The 16,048-nt window shown below is 46.6% G+C and overlaps 1 protein-coding gene across 1 annotated transcript in view; it reads right to left on the reverse strand.

Annotated features, from left to right (window-relative positions):
• LOC128641952 (carbonic anhydrase 4-like) overlaps positions 1 to 16,048 on the reverse strand; it is a 241,488-nt gene that overhangs the window by 89,426 nt on the left and 136,014 nt on the right. The window contains exons 7-8 of the mRNA XM_053694553.1: positions 2,934 to 3,003; positions 2,694 to 2,857 (exon numbers count right to left, since the gene is read on the reverse strand). Coding sequence (XP_053550528.1) covers positions 2,694 to 2,857; positions 2,934 to 3,003 — 234 coding nt within the window. The remainder of the gene's footprint in view (positions 1 to 2,693; positions 2,858 to 2,933; positions 3,004 to 16,048) is intronic.

The following is a 16,048-nucleotide window of genomic DNA, read 5'->3' on the forward strand; positions in this document are numbered from 1 at the left end:
TCATTAATATTCCCTCTTCCCAAGTGACTGAGATTCTCCCTATGTACCATTAATGTACCATCTTCCCAAGTGACTGAGATTCCCCCTATATATCATTAATGTACCATCTTCCCAAGTAAGTGAGATTCCCCCTATGTATCATTAATATTCCCTCTTCCCAAGTGACTGAGATTCTCCCTATGTACCATTAATGTACCATCTTCCCAAGTGACTGTGATTCCCCCTATATATCATTAATGTACCATCTTCCCAAGTTAGTGAGATTCACCCTATGTATCATTAATGTGCCATCTTCCCAAGTGACTGAGATTCCCCCTATATATCATTAATGTACCATCTTCCCAAGTTAGTGAGATTCACCCTATGTATCATTAATGTGCCATCTTCCCAAGTGACTGAGATTCCCCCTATATATCTTTAATGTACCATCTTCCCAAGTTAGTGAGATTCACCCTATGTATCATTAATGTGCCATCTTCCCAACTGACTGAGATTCCCCCTATGTACCATTAATGCACCATCTTCCCAAGTGACTGAGATTCCCCCTATGTACCAATAATGTACCTTCTTCCTAAGTGACTGAGATTCCCCCTATGTATCATTCATTAATGTACCATCTTCCCAAGTGACTGAGAGTCCCCCTATGTACCATTAACGTAACTTCCTCCAAAGTGACTGAGATTTCCCCCTATGTACCATTAATGTACCCTCTTCCCAAGTGAGTGAGATTCCCCCTATGTACATTAATGTACCATCTTCCCAAGTGACTGAGATTCCCCTTATGTACCAATAATGTACCGTCTCCCCAAGTGACTGAGATTCACCCTATATATCATTAATGTGCCATCTTCCCAAGTAAGTGAGATTCCCACTATGTATCATTAATGTACCATCTTCCCAAGTGACTGAGATTCATCCTATGTATCATTAATGTACCATCTTCCCAAGTGACTGAGATTCTCCATATGTACCATTAATGTACCGTCTCCCCAAGTGACTGAGATTCCCCCTATGTACCATTAATGTACCCTCTTCCCAAGTGACTGAGATTCTCCATATGTACCATTAATATAACTTCTTCACAAGTGACTGAGATTCCCCCTATGTATCATTAATGTAACGTCTTCCTAAGTGAATGAGATTCCCCCTATGTACCATTAATGTACCATCTTCCCAAGTGACTGAGATTCCCCCTATGTACCAATAATGTACCGTCTCCCCAAGTGACTGAGATTCCCCCTATATATCATTAATGTGCCATCTTCCCAAGTAAGTGAGATTCCCACTATGTATCATTAATGTACCATCTTCCCAAGTGACTGAGATTCTCCATATGTACCATTAATGTAACGTCTTCCTAAGTGACTGAGATTCCCCCTATGTATCATTAATGTAATGTCTTCCTAAGTGACTGAGATTCCCCTATGTACCAATAATGTACTGTCTCCCCAAGTGACTGAGATTCCCCCTATATATCATTAATGTGCCATCTTCCCAAGTAAGTGAGATTCCCACTATGTATCATTAATGTACCATCTTCCCAAGTGACTGAGATTCTCCATATGTACCATTTATGTAACGTCTTCCTAAGTGACTGAGATTCCCCCTATGTATCATTAATGTAATGTCTTCCTAAGTGACTGAGATTCCCCTATGTACCAATAATGTACCGTCTCCCCAAGTGACTGAGATTCCCCCTATACATCATTAATGTGCCATCTTCCCAAGTAAGTGAGATTCCCACTATGTATCATTAATGTACCATCTTCCCAAGTGACTGAGATTCTCCATATGTACCATTTATGTAACGTCTTCCTAAGTGACTGAGATTCCCCCTATGTATCATTAATGTAATGTCTTCCTAAGTGACTGAGATTCCCCTATGTACCATTAATGTACCATCTTCCCAAGTGACTGAGATTCCCCCTATATATCATTAATGTACCATCTTCCCAAGTTAGTGAGATTCACCCTATGTATCATTAATGTGCCATCTTCCCAAGTGACTGAGATTCCCCCTATATATCATTAATGTACCATCTTCCCAAGTTAGTGAGATTCACCCTATGTATCATTAATGTGCCATCTTCCCAACTGACTGAGATTCCCCCTATGTACCATTAATGCACCATCCTCCCAAGTGACTGAGATTCCCCCTATGTACCAATAATGTACCTTCTTCCTAAGTGACTGAGATTCCCCCTATGTATCATTCATTAATGTACCATCTTCCCAAGTGACTGAGAGTCCCCCTATGTACCATTAACGTAACTTCCTCCAAAGTGACTGAGATTTCCCCCTATGTACCATTAATGTACCCTCTTCCCAAGTGAGTGAGATTCCCCCTATGTAACATTAATGTACCATCTTCCCAAGTGACTGAGATTCCCCCTATGTACCATTAATTTATCGTCTATCCCAAGTGACTGAGATTCTAGCTATGTAACATTAATGTACCCTCTTCCCTAGTGACCTGGATTTCCACTATGTACCATTAATGTACCGTCTTCCCTAGTGACTGAGATTCCCCCTATGTACCATTAATGTATCGTCTTGCCAAGTGACTATGATTCTTCTGAATTATTCAGAGAGCATGAAAAGGACTGAAGTAGCTGATGTGCATGAAAAGAAAGAAGGACAGATAACCAGACATTAGACAATGAATAAGAATAATTAGGTTGAGTGATACATACCACACTGGTTTGGACCTTGATGGGGTCTCGGAATACTGTCCATAACACAACCTCGTTACAGTTTGGAGTGGTGAGGGAGCCCTTGTATCGATAATACACCGTACGATCCACGCCCCCCAAAAGGGCATCCAGTGAGAAGGAAGAATTAAGAGATAATGTATCTCCTATGAATATATAGATGTCAGATAATGTATATACATTGTGAAGAAAGGGTTTCTGATATCTATATACATCACTTACCCGGACTTGAAATCTGTGGTAGCAATGAAGAAAATAATTCAAAATCAGATGCATTGATGAAGTCTACAACCTGTGGAAATAATACATTAATAGACCTCACAAAACTTATAACATAGCTTGGGAGAGCAGGACTTTTGTGAAAAGTGGCATAAAGAGGTGGGCAATATTCTGGCATAAAGAGGTGGTCAAAGAATGAAGATGTGCATTTGATTCATCAGAGAGAGGGGTTTTGTATGGTTTGTAATTCTTTTTTTCACCTCATGGGAATTTTACCATAGACCTACCATAATTGGTCGCAGGGACTTGTCTTTTGACTTTCTCTATTGATCTACAATATACTCCTATTCCATAACCTCTGCTATGTTCCAGGACTGGTTTGGCTGTCTTCTGGTTGTTTACTTATGGACGAGTATTTATTGGTAAGTATAATTTTTTATTTCTCTTGTTAGGTGTATCCAGTCCACGGATCATCCATTACTTGTGGGATATTCTCCTTCCCAACAGGAAGTTGCAAGAGGATCACCCACAGCAGAGCTGCTATATAGCTCCTCCCCTATCTGCCATATCCAGTCATTCTCTTGCAAGCTCTCAACATAGCTGGAGGTAGTAAGAGGAAAGTGGTAAAATATAGTTAGTTTTTTCTTCAATCAAAAGTTTATTGTTTTTAAATGGTACCGGAGTGTACTATTTTATCTCAGGCAGCATTTAGAAGAAGAATCTGCCCGCGTTTTTCTATGATCTTAGCAGAAGTAACTAAGATCCACTGCTATTCTCACATATGTCTGAGGAGTGAGGTAACTTCAGAGGGAGAATGGCGTGCAGGGTATCCTGCAATAAGGTATGTGCAGTTAAGTTTTTCTAGGGATGGAATTTGCTAGAAAATGCTGCTGATACCGGATTAATGTAAGTTAAAGCCTAAATACAGTGATTTAATAGCGACTAGTATCAGGCTTGCTATCAGAGGTATATATTCTGATTAATGTGCAATATAAAACGTTTGCTGGCATGTTTAAACGTTTTTATATATGCTTTGGTGATAAAACTTATTGGGGCCTAGTTTTTTCCACATGGCTGGCTTTATTTTTGCCTAGAAACAGTTTCCTGAGGCTTTCCACTGTTATAGTATAGAAGTTACAGTTGGTGCAGTTAAAATTACAAACTGTGACATTCAGCTTCCCTCAGCAGTCCCCTGCATGCTATAGGACATCTCTGAAGGGCTCAAAAGGCTTCAAAAGTAGGAGCTGTGGCAGTTGTTATGACTGTTTAAAAAACATATTTTTCGTTTTGTTAATCTGTTTTTTGTATTAAGGGGTTAATCGTCCATTTGCAAGTGGGTGCAATGCTCTGCTAACTTGTTACATACACTGTAAAAATTTCGTTAGTTTAACTGCCTTTTTTCACTGTTATTTCAAATTTTGGCAAAATTTGTTTCTCTTTAAGGCACAGTAACGTTTTTTTATATTGCTTGTTAACTTGATTTAAAGTGTTTTCCAAGCTTGCTAGTCTCATTGCTAGTCTGTATAAACATGTCTGACATAGAGGAAACTCCTTGTTCATTATGTTTAAAAGCCATGGTGGAACCCCATAGGAGAATGTGTACTAAATGTATTGATTTCACTTTAAACAATAAAGATCAGCTGTTATCTTTAAAAGAATTATCACCAGAGGATTCTGACGAGGGGGAAGTTATGCCGACTAACTCTCCCCACGTGTCGGACCCTTTGACTGCCGCTCAAGGGACTCACGCTAAAATGGTGCCAAGTACATCAAAGACGCCCATAGCGATTACTTTGCAGGACATGGCGGCAATCACGGATAATACCCTGTCAGCGGTATTAGCCAGACTGCCTGAATTCAGAGGAATGCGCGATAGCTCTGGGGTTAGACGTAATACAGAGCACGCAGATGTTTTAAGGCCCATGTCTGATACTGCGTCACAATATGCAGAAGCTGAGGAAGAGCTTCAGTCTGTGGGTGACGTCTCTGACTCGGGGAAACCTGATTCAGATATGTCTACTTTTAAATTTAAGCTTGAGAACCTCCGGGTGTTGCTTGGAGAGGTTTTAGCTGCTCTGAATGACTGTGACACAATTGCAGTGCCAGAGAAATTGTGTAGACTGGATAAATACTATGCGGTGCCGGTGTGTACTGACGTTTTTCCAATACCTAAAAGGTTTACAGAAATTATTACTAAGGAGTGGGACAGACCCGGTGTGCCGTTTTCCCCCCCTCCTATTTTTAGAAAAATGTTTCCAATAGACGCCACCACACGGGACTTATGGCAGACGGTCCCTAAGGTGGAGGGAGCAGTTTCTACTTTAGCAAAGCGTACCACTATCCCTGTCGAGGACAGTTGTGCTTTTTCAGATCCAATGGATAAAAAATTAGAAGGTTACCTTAAGAAAATGTTTATTCAACAAGGTTTTATCCTGCAGCCCCTTGCATGCATTGCTCCTGTCACTGCTGCTGCGGCGTTCTGGTTTGAGTCTCTGGAAGAGGCCTTTCAGACAGCTACTCCATTGACTGAAATACTTGACAAGCTTAGAACACTTAAGCTAGCTAATTCTTTTGTTTCTGATGCCATTGTTCATTTGACTAAACTAACGGCTAAGAATTCTGGATTCGCCATCCAGGCGCGTAGGGCGCTATGGCTTAAATCTTGGTCAGCTGACGTGACTTCAAAGTCTAAATTACATAACATTCCCTTCAAGGGGCAGACCCTATTCGGGCCTGGTTTGAAGGAAATTATTGCTGACATTACTGGAGGTAAGGGTCATACCCTTCCTCAGGACAGGGCCAAATCAAGGGCCAAACAGTCTAATTTTCGTGCTTTTCGAAAGTTCAAGGCAGGTGCAGCATCAACTTCCTCTGCTACAAAACAAGAGGGAACTTTTGCGCAATCCAAGCCGGCCTGGAAATCTAACCAGGCCTGGAGCAAAGGCAAGCAGGCCAGAAAGCCTGCTGCTGCCTCTAAGACAGCATGAAAAAACGGCCCCCTATCCGGCAACAGATCTAGTAGGGGGCAGACTTTCTCTCTTCGCCCAGGCGTGGGCAAGAGATGTTCAGGATCCCTGGGCGTTGGAGATCATATCTCAGGGATATCTTCTGGACTTCAAAGCTTCCCCCCCCCCCCACAAGGGAGATTTCACCTTTCGAGTATCTGTAAACCAGATAAAGAAAGAGGCATTCTTATGCTGTGTGCAAGACCTCCTAATAATGGGAGTGATCCATCCAGTTCCACAGATGGAACAAGGACAGGGATTTTATTCAAATCTGTTTGTGGTTCCCAAAAAAGAGGGAACCTTCAGACCAATTTTGGATCTAAAGATCTTAAACAAATTCCTCAGAGTTCCATCGTTCAAAATGGAAACTATTCGTACAATCCTACCTATGATCCAGGAGGATCAGTACATGACCACAGTGGATTTGAAGGATGCTTACCTTCACATACCGATTCACAAATATCATCATCGGTTCCTAAGGTTTGCCTTTCTAGACAGGCATTACCAGTTTGTGGCTCTTCTCTTCGGGTTAGCTACAGCCCCAAGAATTTTTACAAAGGTTCTGGGGTCTCTTCTGGCGGTCCTAAGACCACGGGGCATAGCAGTGGCTCCTTATCTAGACGACATCCTGATACAGGCGTCAAACTTCCAAATTGCCAAATCTCATACGGACATAGTGTTGGCATTTCTGAGGTTGCATGGGTGGAAAGTGAACGAGGGAAAGAGTTCTCTATCACCCCTCACAAGGGTTTGCTTCCTAGGAACTCTGATAGATTCTGTAGAAATGAAAATTTACCTGACGGAGTCCAGGTTATCAAAGCTTCTAAATTCCTGCCGTGTTCTTCACTACATTCCGCGCCCTTCAGTGGCTCAGTGCATGGAAGTGATCGGCTTAATGGTAGCGGCGATGGACATAGTGCCATTTGCGCGCCTACATCTCAGACCACTGCAATTATGCATGCTCAGTCAGTGGAATGGGGATTACACAGATTTGTCCCCTCTGCTAAATCTGGATCAAGAGACCAGAGATTCTCTTCTCTGGTGGCTATCTCGGGTCCATCTGTCCAAAGGTATGACCTTTTGCAGGCCAGATTGGACAATTGTAACAACAGATGCCAGCCTTCTAGGTTGGGGTGCAGTCTGGAATTCCCTGAAGGCTCAGGGATCATGGACTCAGGAGGAGAAACTCCTCCCAATAAATATTCTGGAGTTAAGAGCAATGTTCAATGCTCTTCTAGCTTGGCCTCAGTTAGCAACCCTGAGGTTCATCAGATTTCAGTCGGACAACATCACGACTGTGGCTTACATCAACCATCAAGGGGGGACCAGGAGCTCCCTAGCGATGTTAGAAGTCTCCAAGATAATTCGCTGGGCAGAGACTCACTCTTGCCATCTATCAGCGATCCATATCCCAGGTGTAGAGAACTGGGAGACGGATTTTCTAAGTCATCAGACTTTTCATCCGGGGGAGTGGGAACTCCATCCGGAGGTGTTTGCTCAATTGGTTCATCGTTGGGGCGCACCATAATTGGATCTCATGGCGTCTCGCCAGAACGCCAAGCTTCCTTGTTATGGATCCAGGTCCAGGGACCCAGAAGCGACGCTGATAGATGCTCTAGCAGCACCGTGGTTCTTCAACCTGGCTTATGTGTTTCCACCGTTTCCTCTGCTCCCTCGACTGATTGCCAAAATCAAACAGGAGAGAGCATCGGTGATCTTGATCGCGCCTGCGTGGCCACGCAGGACCTGGTATGCAGACCTGGTGGACATGTCATCCTTTCCACCTTGGCCTCTGCCTCTGAGACAAGACCCTCTACTACAAGGTCCTTTCAATCATCCAAATCTAATTTCTCTGAGACTGACTGCCTGGAGATTGAACGCTTGATTTTATCAAGGCGTGGCTTCTCCGAGTCAGTCATTGATACCTTAATACAGGCACGAAAGCCTGTAACCAGGAAAATCTACCATAAGATATGATGCAAATATCTTCATTGGTGTGAATCCAAGAATTACTCATGGAGTAAGGTTAGGATTCCTAGGATATTGTCCTTTCTCCAAGAGGGTTTGGATAAAGGATTATCAGCTAGTTCTTTAAAGGGACAGATTTCTGCTCTGTCTATCCTTTTGCACAAGCGTCTGGCAGAGGTTCCAGACGTCCAGGCATTCTGTCAGGCTTTGGTTAGAATTAAGCCTGTGTTTAAACCTGTTGCTCCTCCATGGAGCTTAAACTTGGTTCTTAAGGTTCTTCAAGGAGTTCCGTTTGAACCCCTTCATTCCATTGATATCAAACTTTTATCTTGGAAAGTTCTGTTTTTGATGGCTATTTCCTCGTAGAGTCGTAGAGTCTCTGAGTTATCAGCTTTACAATGTGATTCTCCTTATCTGATTTTCCATACAGATAAAGTAGTTCTGCGTACAAAACCTGGGTTTTTACCTAAGGTAGTTTCCAACAAGAATATCAATCAAGAGATTGTTGTTCCATCATTGTGTCCTAATCCTTCTTCAAAGAAGGAACGTCTTTTACATAATTTGGACGTAGTCGTGCTTTAAAGTTTTACTTACAAGCTACTAAAGATTTTCGTCAAACATCTTCCCTGTTTTGTTGTTTACTCTGGACAGAGGAGAGGTCAAAAGGCTTCGGCAACCTCTCTTTCTTTTTGGCTTCGGAGCGTAATACGCTTAGCCTATGAGACTGCTGGACAGCAGCCCCCTGAAAGGATTACAGCTCATTCTACTAGAGCTGTGGCTTCCACCTGGGCCTTTAAAAATTAGGCTTCTGTTGAACAGATTTGCAAAGCGGCGACTTGGTCTTCGCTTCATACCTTTTCAAAATTTTACAAATTTGATACTTTTGCTTCTTCAGAGGCTATTTTTGGGAGAAAGGTTCTACAGGCAGTGGTCCCTTCCGTTTAAGTACCTGCCTTGTCCCTCCCTTCATCCGTGTACTTTAGCTTTGGTATTGGTATCCCACAAGTAATGGATGATCCGTGGACTGGATACACCTAACAAGAGAAAACATAATTTATGCTTACCTGATAAATTTATTTCTCTGTGGTGTATCCAGTCCACGGCCCGCCCTGTCCTTTTAAGGCAGGTCTAAATTTTAAACTACAGTCACCACTGCACCCTATGGTTTCTCCTTTCTCGGCTAGTTTCGGTCGAATGACTGGATATGGCAGTTAGGGGAGGAGCTATATAGCAGCTCTGCTGTGGGTGATCCTCTTGCAACTTCCTGTTGGGAAGGAGAATATCCCACAAGTAATGGATGATCCGTGGACTGGATACACCACAAGAGAAATAAATTTATCAGGTAAGCATAAATTATGGGTTTTTTTTTAAAATTCAAATTTTCTTTATTGAGAACAAAGGTACAGTACAGCAAGTATGTGTTTAGTACATAGCAATAAACATGACATAACATGTCCAAAAAATATACAAAACAGAAAATTCTCAAGTGTAAAATTAATGGCATGTACATAGGTATATATCAATTGGAAAATCCCATCAAAACCTTTGTCAACCTCAACAATATAAAACAAGTACATCATTGTGACGGATACCCCCGGTTACCCCAACTGGGTAGCTCTGCCAAACAGGTCCTGCTTCCTTCCTGCCGACTGCAGCTATGTAGCTGGCAAGTGACCACAGCCTGTAGCCACCCCTGATGCCCGACAGCACCAGTACTCAGGGTCCCACCCTGTGGCAGACTCCAGCTACCCAGGCTGGGTAGCTCTGCCTGAGGATCCTTTCTCTGCCTGGAACAGGCTGCTATGTAGCCCAGGAAAGTGATTTTAGCTGGAACCAACCCAAATAACTAGACACACTAGCATTCAGGTTAGACAAGAACTGATTTTATTGAAAACACACACTCCTTTTATACAGTCAGCTCATCTTGATAAGACCCTGGACAATCCCACTATTTTCCCACCATTCCCGCCCCTCCAGATAGCCCGGCACCTCCATAGGAGCCACAGTCCCACATAATCCCAATACATATGGGTGGCGGTTTTGGGGTGATCCCGGTGGAGCGGCGGCACTTTCAGGGTATCATTTTAAAGCTCTCGGTCCCCATATTTCACATCCAAAAAATCAGCATGATTCGTTACTGGGGACCGGAGTTACAGTCCGATGAAGTTATGGGGTTAGGGGTGTCCAAAACCCTGGTTCCCAAAGGAGCTCCCCTCCAGCAATTCCCCCACCCCTTGTACTCCCCAGGGGCTACTAATCCCCAAAAGAGCGGAGCTCTGGGGCACATGGTTGCTGGAGCGACCTGGGTTAAAGCGGGTGTTCTGCTGTCCTGTGGCTGACCGGGAGTTCCAGGAGCCTGGCCAGCCTGAGAGGGGTTAGGCGGGTGTTCGTTGTAAGGCGGCCGACCGGGAGTTCCAGGAGCCCGGCCAGCCTAGGAGGGTTTTCCTGGTAATACACCAACTTTTCTCTGAACACAAAAACAAGCCAACACAAAGCAAACAAACAGCTTCCAGAGATGGTGGTTGCTCTGAGGAGCCCAAAACCACTGAGAAACAACAGGTGTGAGGTTGTAGGGGGGTGGGGGTAGCCTTAGCCGTCTGATATCCGTGACATCTCCCCCCCTCCAGTTCGGCAGACCCGGCTAGACCCTTAACGGGTCGGCCTGGGGCTGTCCGACAGTGGCCCTCCACTTCTCGGTTGCTGAGAGAGGTTATCCCATCTCTCCTGAGCTTGGGGCATCCTGGGGGGTTTCTGCAGGGATAGTCACAAAATGCAAAGTTCCAAACAAGTTTGCTAAGGCCGGCTCCCAAACAATTGCTGTTCCACAAGTTCCAGTGTCCTTAAGTTCCATGGCCAAACTGTTTCCCTCTGTGACACTCTGTTGAGTATCGGCTGACCCACCCACAAACAAAGCCAGTACCATTTTCCCGGCTGTATACCCACCCCAGACTGTTGGTGGAAGTTGCTCCTTGGTGGGGCAGGCAAAACTCGGGTGCCCAAACTTGTGGCACCAACTGCATGAGCGGGTACCCCCCTGGCCTGCCCCCTGTGAGATATACTCCAGGACAAGAAAAGGGTATAGACCCTGCCAAGCTACTGAGGGGAGAGACCATCTGTCTCCTCTCCCGAGAAGGAGATCTACTGCTGGGAAGGGAGGTCTGCTACCTCCGCTCCATGGGAAACTGTGCTGCCACTGGGGAGAGAGACTGACTGTCTCCTCTCCCAGAAAGGGATTTGGCCACTGGGGAGAGATATCGATACCCATCTCTCCCTGCAAGGGCTTCTCTGTTAGGGGAGGGAGGATGACTACCTCCGTTCCCAGGGGATGGCTCTGCCGCTGGGGAGAGAGACCGACTGTCTCCTCTCCCGGCTCCTGGCTCTGCCACTGAGGAGAGAGACCGACTGTCTCCTCTCCCTGGAAGGGGTTCTGTTTACGGGGAGGGAGGAAGACTACCTCCGCTCCCAGGGGATGGCTCTGCCGCTGGGGAGAGATACCGACTGTCTTCTCTCCCGGCTCCTGGCTCTGCCGCTGGGAAGGGAGACCGACTGTCTCCTCTCCCAGGAAGGGGTTTGGCTGCTGGGGAGAGATATCGATACCCGTCTCTCCCTGCAATGGCTTCTCTGTAAGGGGAGGGGGGACGACTACCTCCGCTCCCAGGGGATGGCTCTGCCGCTGGGGAGAGAGACCGACTGTCTCCTTTCCCGGCTCCTGGCTCTGCCGCTGGGGAGAGAGACCGACTGTCTCCTCTCCCAGGAAGGGGTTTGGCTTACGTGGAGGGAGGACGACTACCTCCGCTCCCAGGGGATGGCTCTGCCGCTGGGGAAAGAGACTGACTGTCTCCTCTCTCGGCTCCTGGCTCTGCCACTGGGGAGAGACACCGACTGTCTACTCTCCCAGGAAGGGGTTCTGTTTACAGGGAGGGAGGACGACTACCTCCGCTCCCAGGGGATGGCTCTGCTGCTGGGTAGAGAGACAGACTGTCTCCTCTCCCAGGAAGGGGTTCTGTTTATGGGGAGGTAGGATGACTACCTCCACTCCCAGGGGATGGCTCTGCCGCTGGGGAGAGAGACTGGCTGTCTCCTCTCCCAGGAAAGGATTCTGCTGCTGGCGAGAGTTATCGACATCCATCTCTCCTTTGTCCAAGTCTATAATCTCAGAGCCAGACTGCTGATCAGGATCCAGCAGCCCTGGTTCCCTTTCTCTTTTCTGCCACTCCTCTCCAGTCGAGCTCCATGAATCCCAGAGGGCTGCACCCCAGATCTGTATGCCCCTGGCACGCTGCTTAGCGATATCCAGCAGCCTCTTGTATTCCTTAACCAGTGCCTCTTCCTGGTCAATTATAAATTCCAGATCATCCAGCAGCCAGGTCTCCTCCAAGAGATCCAGCAGTTCCTCTTGGAGCCTAGAGATATCCTCCAGACCCTGGTCTGTCTCGCTCCCAAACTGTGGGTCCTCTGTCCTTTTTGTAAACAACAATCCAGGGCCACCAAAGCCAAAGCCCTCTGTGAGGGATCCTTCCTCCAGCCATGGCTGCGCTTGCATAGCGAGCCATTGGAGGGCTCGATAGCCATCCTCCACCCACATCTCTTGCTGGATCAGTCTATGTAGAACAGCTAGCCATTCCTTCTTTGGCTGTTCTCCCAGGAAAGGCAGTCTCACGGTCCACCGTACCCGGAATCTCGTGTCATTCGTGGGGAGGACCTTTCCATTTTCCTGCTCCTGTTGCAGAGCCTCCCATCAAAGGTCTCAGAGGGCAAGGTTCCTCCATGTCAGAACGTCCTCTTCCGAACAAGGATCCTTTGTTCCAGTCAGCATCTTTTGTACTCTCCCTAGGAACTCTGCCTCCATATTTACCGGCTACTGTGGTACGTCTCCTCTGTCAGTAGGAACCTTGTAAAAGAAGCAGGTCCCACCGCTGCCAGCCAATGTGACGGATACCCCAGCACCCCAATTGGGTAGCTCTGCCAAACGGGTCCTGCTTCCTTCCTGCCAACTGCAGCTATGTAGCTGGCAAGTGACCACAGCCTTAGCCACCCTTGGTGCCCGACAGCACCAGTACTCAGGGTCCCACCCTGTGGCAGACTCCAGCTACCCAGGCTGGATAGCTCTGCCTGAGGATCCTTTCTCTGCCTGGAACAGGCTGCTATGTAGCCCAGGAAAGTGATTTTAGCTGGAACCAACCCAAATAACTAGACACACTAGCATTCAAGTTAGACAGTAACTGATTTTATTGAAAACACACACTCCTTTTATACAGTCAGATCATCTTGATAAGACCCTGGACAATCTCACTATTTTCCCGCCATTGCAGCCCCTCCAGACAGCCCGGCACCTCCATAGGAGCCACAGTTCCACATAATCCCAATACATATGGGTGGCGGTATCGGGGTGATCCCGGTGGAGCGGCGGCACTTCCAGGGTGTCATTTTAAAGCTCTCGGTCTCCAGATTTCACATCCAAAAAATCAGCATGATTCATTACTGGGGACCGGAGTTACAGTCCGATGAAGTTATGGGGTTAGGGGTGTCCAAAACCCCCGGTTCCCAAAGGAGCTCCCCTCCAGCAATTCCCCCACCCCTTGTACTCCCCAGGGGCTACTAATCCCCAAAAGAGCGGAGCTCTGGGGCACATGGTTGCTGGAACGACCTGGGTTAAAGTTAGCGAGTGTTCTGCTGTCCTGTGGCCGACTGGGAGTTCCAGGAGCCTGGCCAGCCTGAGAGGGGTTAGGCGGGTGTTCATTGTAAGGCGGCCGACCAGGAGTTACAGGAGCCCAGCCAGCCTAGGAGGGTTTTCTTGGTCATACACCAACTTTTCTCTGAACACAAAAACAAGCCAACACAAAGCAAACAAACAGCTTCCAGAGATGGTGGTTGCTCTGAGGAGCCCAAAACCACTGAGAAACAACAGGGGTGAGGTTGTAGGGGGGTGGGGGTAGCAGTAGCCATCTGATATCCGTGACAATCATTTTTGAATTTCTCCCTTTATTTTAAAACTATCTACTGCCACTAACTTACTCCAAACTCGGGGGGGGGGAGAAAAAACATATTGAAACCTTAAAATTAAGAACATGCCATCATGTCAAGTTTTTTATGGTGATTCCCTGAACTTTGTCCAGCCTATGTATATAGTGTATATAGGGAAGATGGGGGGGGGGGAGGAGGAATGATATGAAGCAGGGGGTAGGGAGAGAGTGGGAAAGGAGAAGAGGGGGGGGGAAGAAAAAAAAAGGGGAGGGAAATATTTTATAATATGTGTGCTGCCTCTAGTTCCAATATCCAGTCCGCTACAATATCAGTGTTCCAAGAATATTTAGCATTATCTCACAGCCAGTTTCCATCTAGCTCTACAAAATTTGGAACCATTCAGTCCAGATCCCCCAATAGTCCTCCATGCGCTCTAAGGAGCTATAGACAATTTTTTCCATTTTAGCTAGAAAGTGTATCACCTCGCAAACATCAGAAATTGAGGGTGGGTCAATTTGCTTCCAAGCTCTGGCAATGCATATCTTGGTCGCAGAAATTATATAAATCACAAGTTGTTTAGTGTATGTTACGGTTACCCTTAGTCTCGCTGAGAGATGGACCGCTTAGTAGCCTGGATCCCTATTGCTAAAGAGGGGAGAAGCTGCTTTCCATAGTATTCTATATGAGTCTCGCAAATATAGAATAATCTCCCTTAGCTGCAGTACAGCTAGGATACCCTTCTGCCCACAAAAACGAGTCAACGCTGCGATTGAGGGTCAAACAAGAACTCAGGGCTGGGATGCCCAGCCTGCTTTTTATTAAGGTTACATGCACACAGGGCACTCCCAGGGGGAGAGGGGGGGAAGCACAAAATCCCCCATCACACATTTAGATAGAGAGCACTGTCCTTTGACAGGCCACAATAGGATTACAGTACTTAAGATAACAAGTTTACAAGTTCATCTTATCAATTAGCAGTCTGGCTCCAGAGGTGATTAGACAATAGTTTCTAAAAGCTGAAAAAAAAGAGTTAACTCTTTATGAAATGAAACTTGTTACGGTTTTCTTGGAGCCCTTCTTAGGCGCTGGCTTGCTGGTTCAGGCATTGCTGCTGGGAAATAAGCTCTGCACAACAAAATAACTAATGCTTCTGTAACAGTGCTCCCTTTCTGTGGAACACTCTGGCAGACACGGTCTGACCCCTTTTCGGGGCAGACTAAGGCTGTCCAGACCGCTGGTTATGCGGGGCTGAGGTCGGTTTGTCTGGACAACCCGTCGGCGTTGCCATTCTGTTTCCCAGGTCTGTAAGTAATGGTGAAATTGAAGGGTTGCAACGATAAGCTCCAACGTAATAGCCTGCCGTTATCTCCAGAGACCCGGTTCAGCCACACCAACGGGTTATGGTCGGTGACCAGAGTGAACTCCTGACCATATAAATAGGGAGTCAATTTCTTTAATGCCCACACCAAAGCCAAACACTCCTTTTCAACCGCTGCATAGCTGACTTCGCGGGGCAGGAGCTTCCGGCTGATGTAGGCAACTGGATGCTCCCCTCCATCTTCGCCTACTTGGCTGAGGACGGCTCCCAGCCCGAACATGGAAGCATCTGTATGGACGATAAAACGTTTGTTAAGGGCTGGGGCCGCCAAGACAGGAGCATTAATTAGAGCATTTTTGAGAGCCTGGAAAGCCGTTTCACAGTGGGGAGACCACAGGACCTGTCGAGGTAAGTTCTTCTTGGTCAAGTCAGTCAGGGGTTTGGCAAGTGTGCTGTAGTCTGGTACGAACCGTCTATAGTACCCTGCCGTGCCCAGGAAGGCTAGGACCTGAGTCTTAGTGATGGGGGTGGGCCAATTGGCGACAGCTTCTATTTTGGCCGGCTCTGGTCTCTGCTTTCCACACCCCCACCCGGTGACCCAGGTACTGTACCTCGGCCATCCCAAAGTGGCATTTTTCTGGCTTCAGAGTCAGGCCAGCAGCCCGGATCTGATCCAGAACCATTCCCACATGAGCTAAGTGGTCCTCCCAGGACTCACTGTGGATCGCTATATCGTCCAGGTAGGCGCAAGCAAAACTCTGGAAGCCATCCAGGAGCCTATCCACCAAGCGCTGGAATGTAGCTGGGGCATTCTTCATCCCAAACGGCATTACCCTAAACTGATATAAGCCGAATGGGGTGAC

This window comes from Bombina bombina, chromosome 11 (genome assembly GCF_027579735.1).
Source record: "Bombina bombina isolate aBomBom1 chromosome 11, aBomBom1.pri, whole genome shotgun sequence".
In the NCBI taxonomy this organism is placed as follows: domain Eukaryota; kingdom Metazoa; phylum Chordata; class Amphibia; order Anura; family Bombinatoridae; genus Bombina; species Bombina bombina.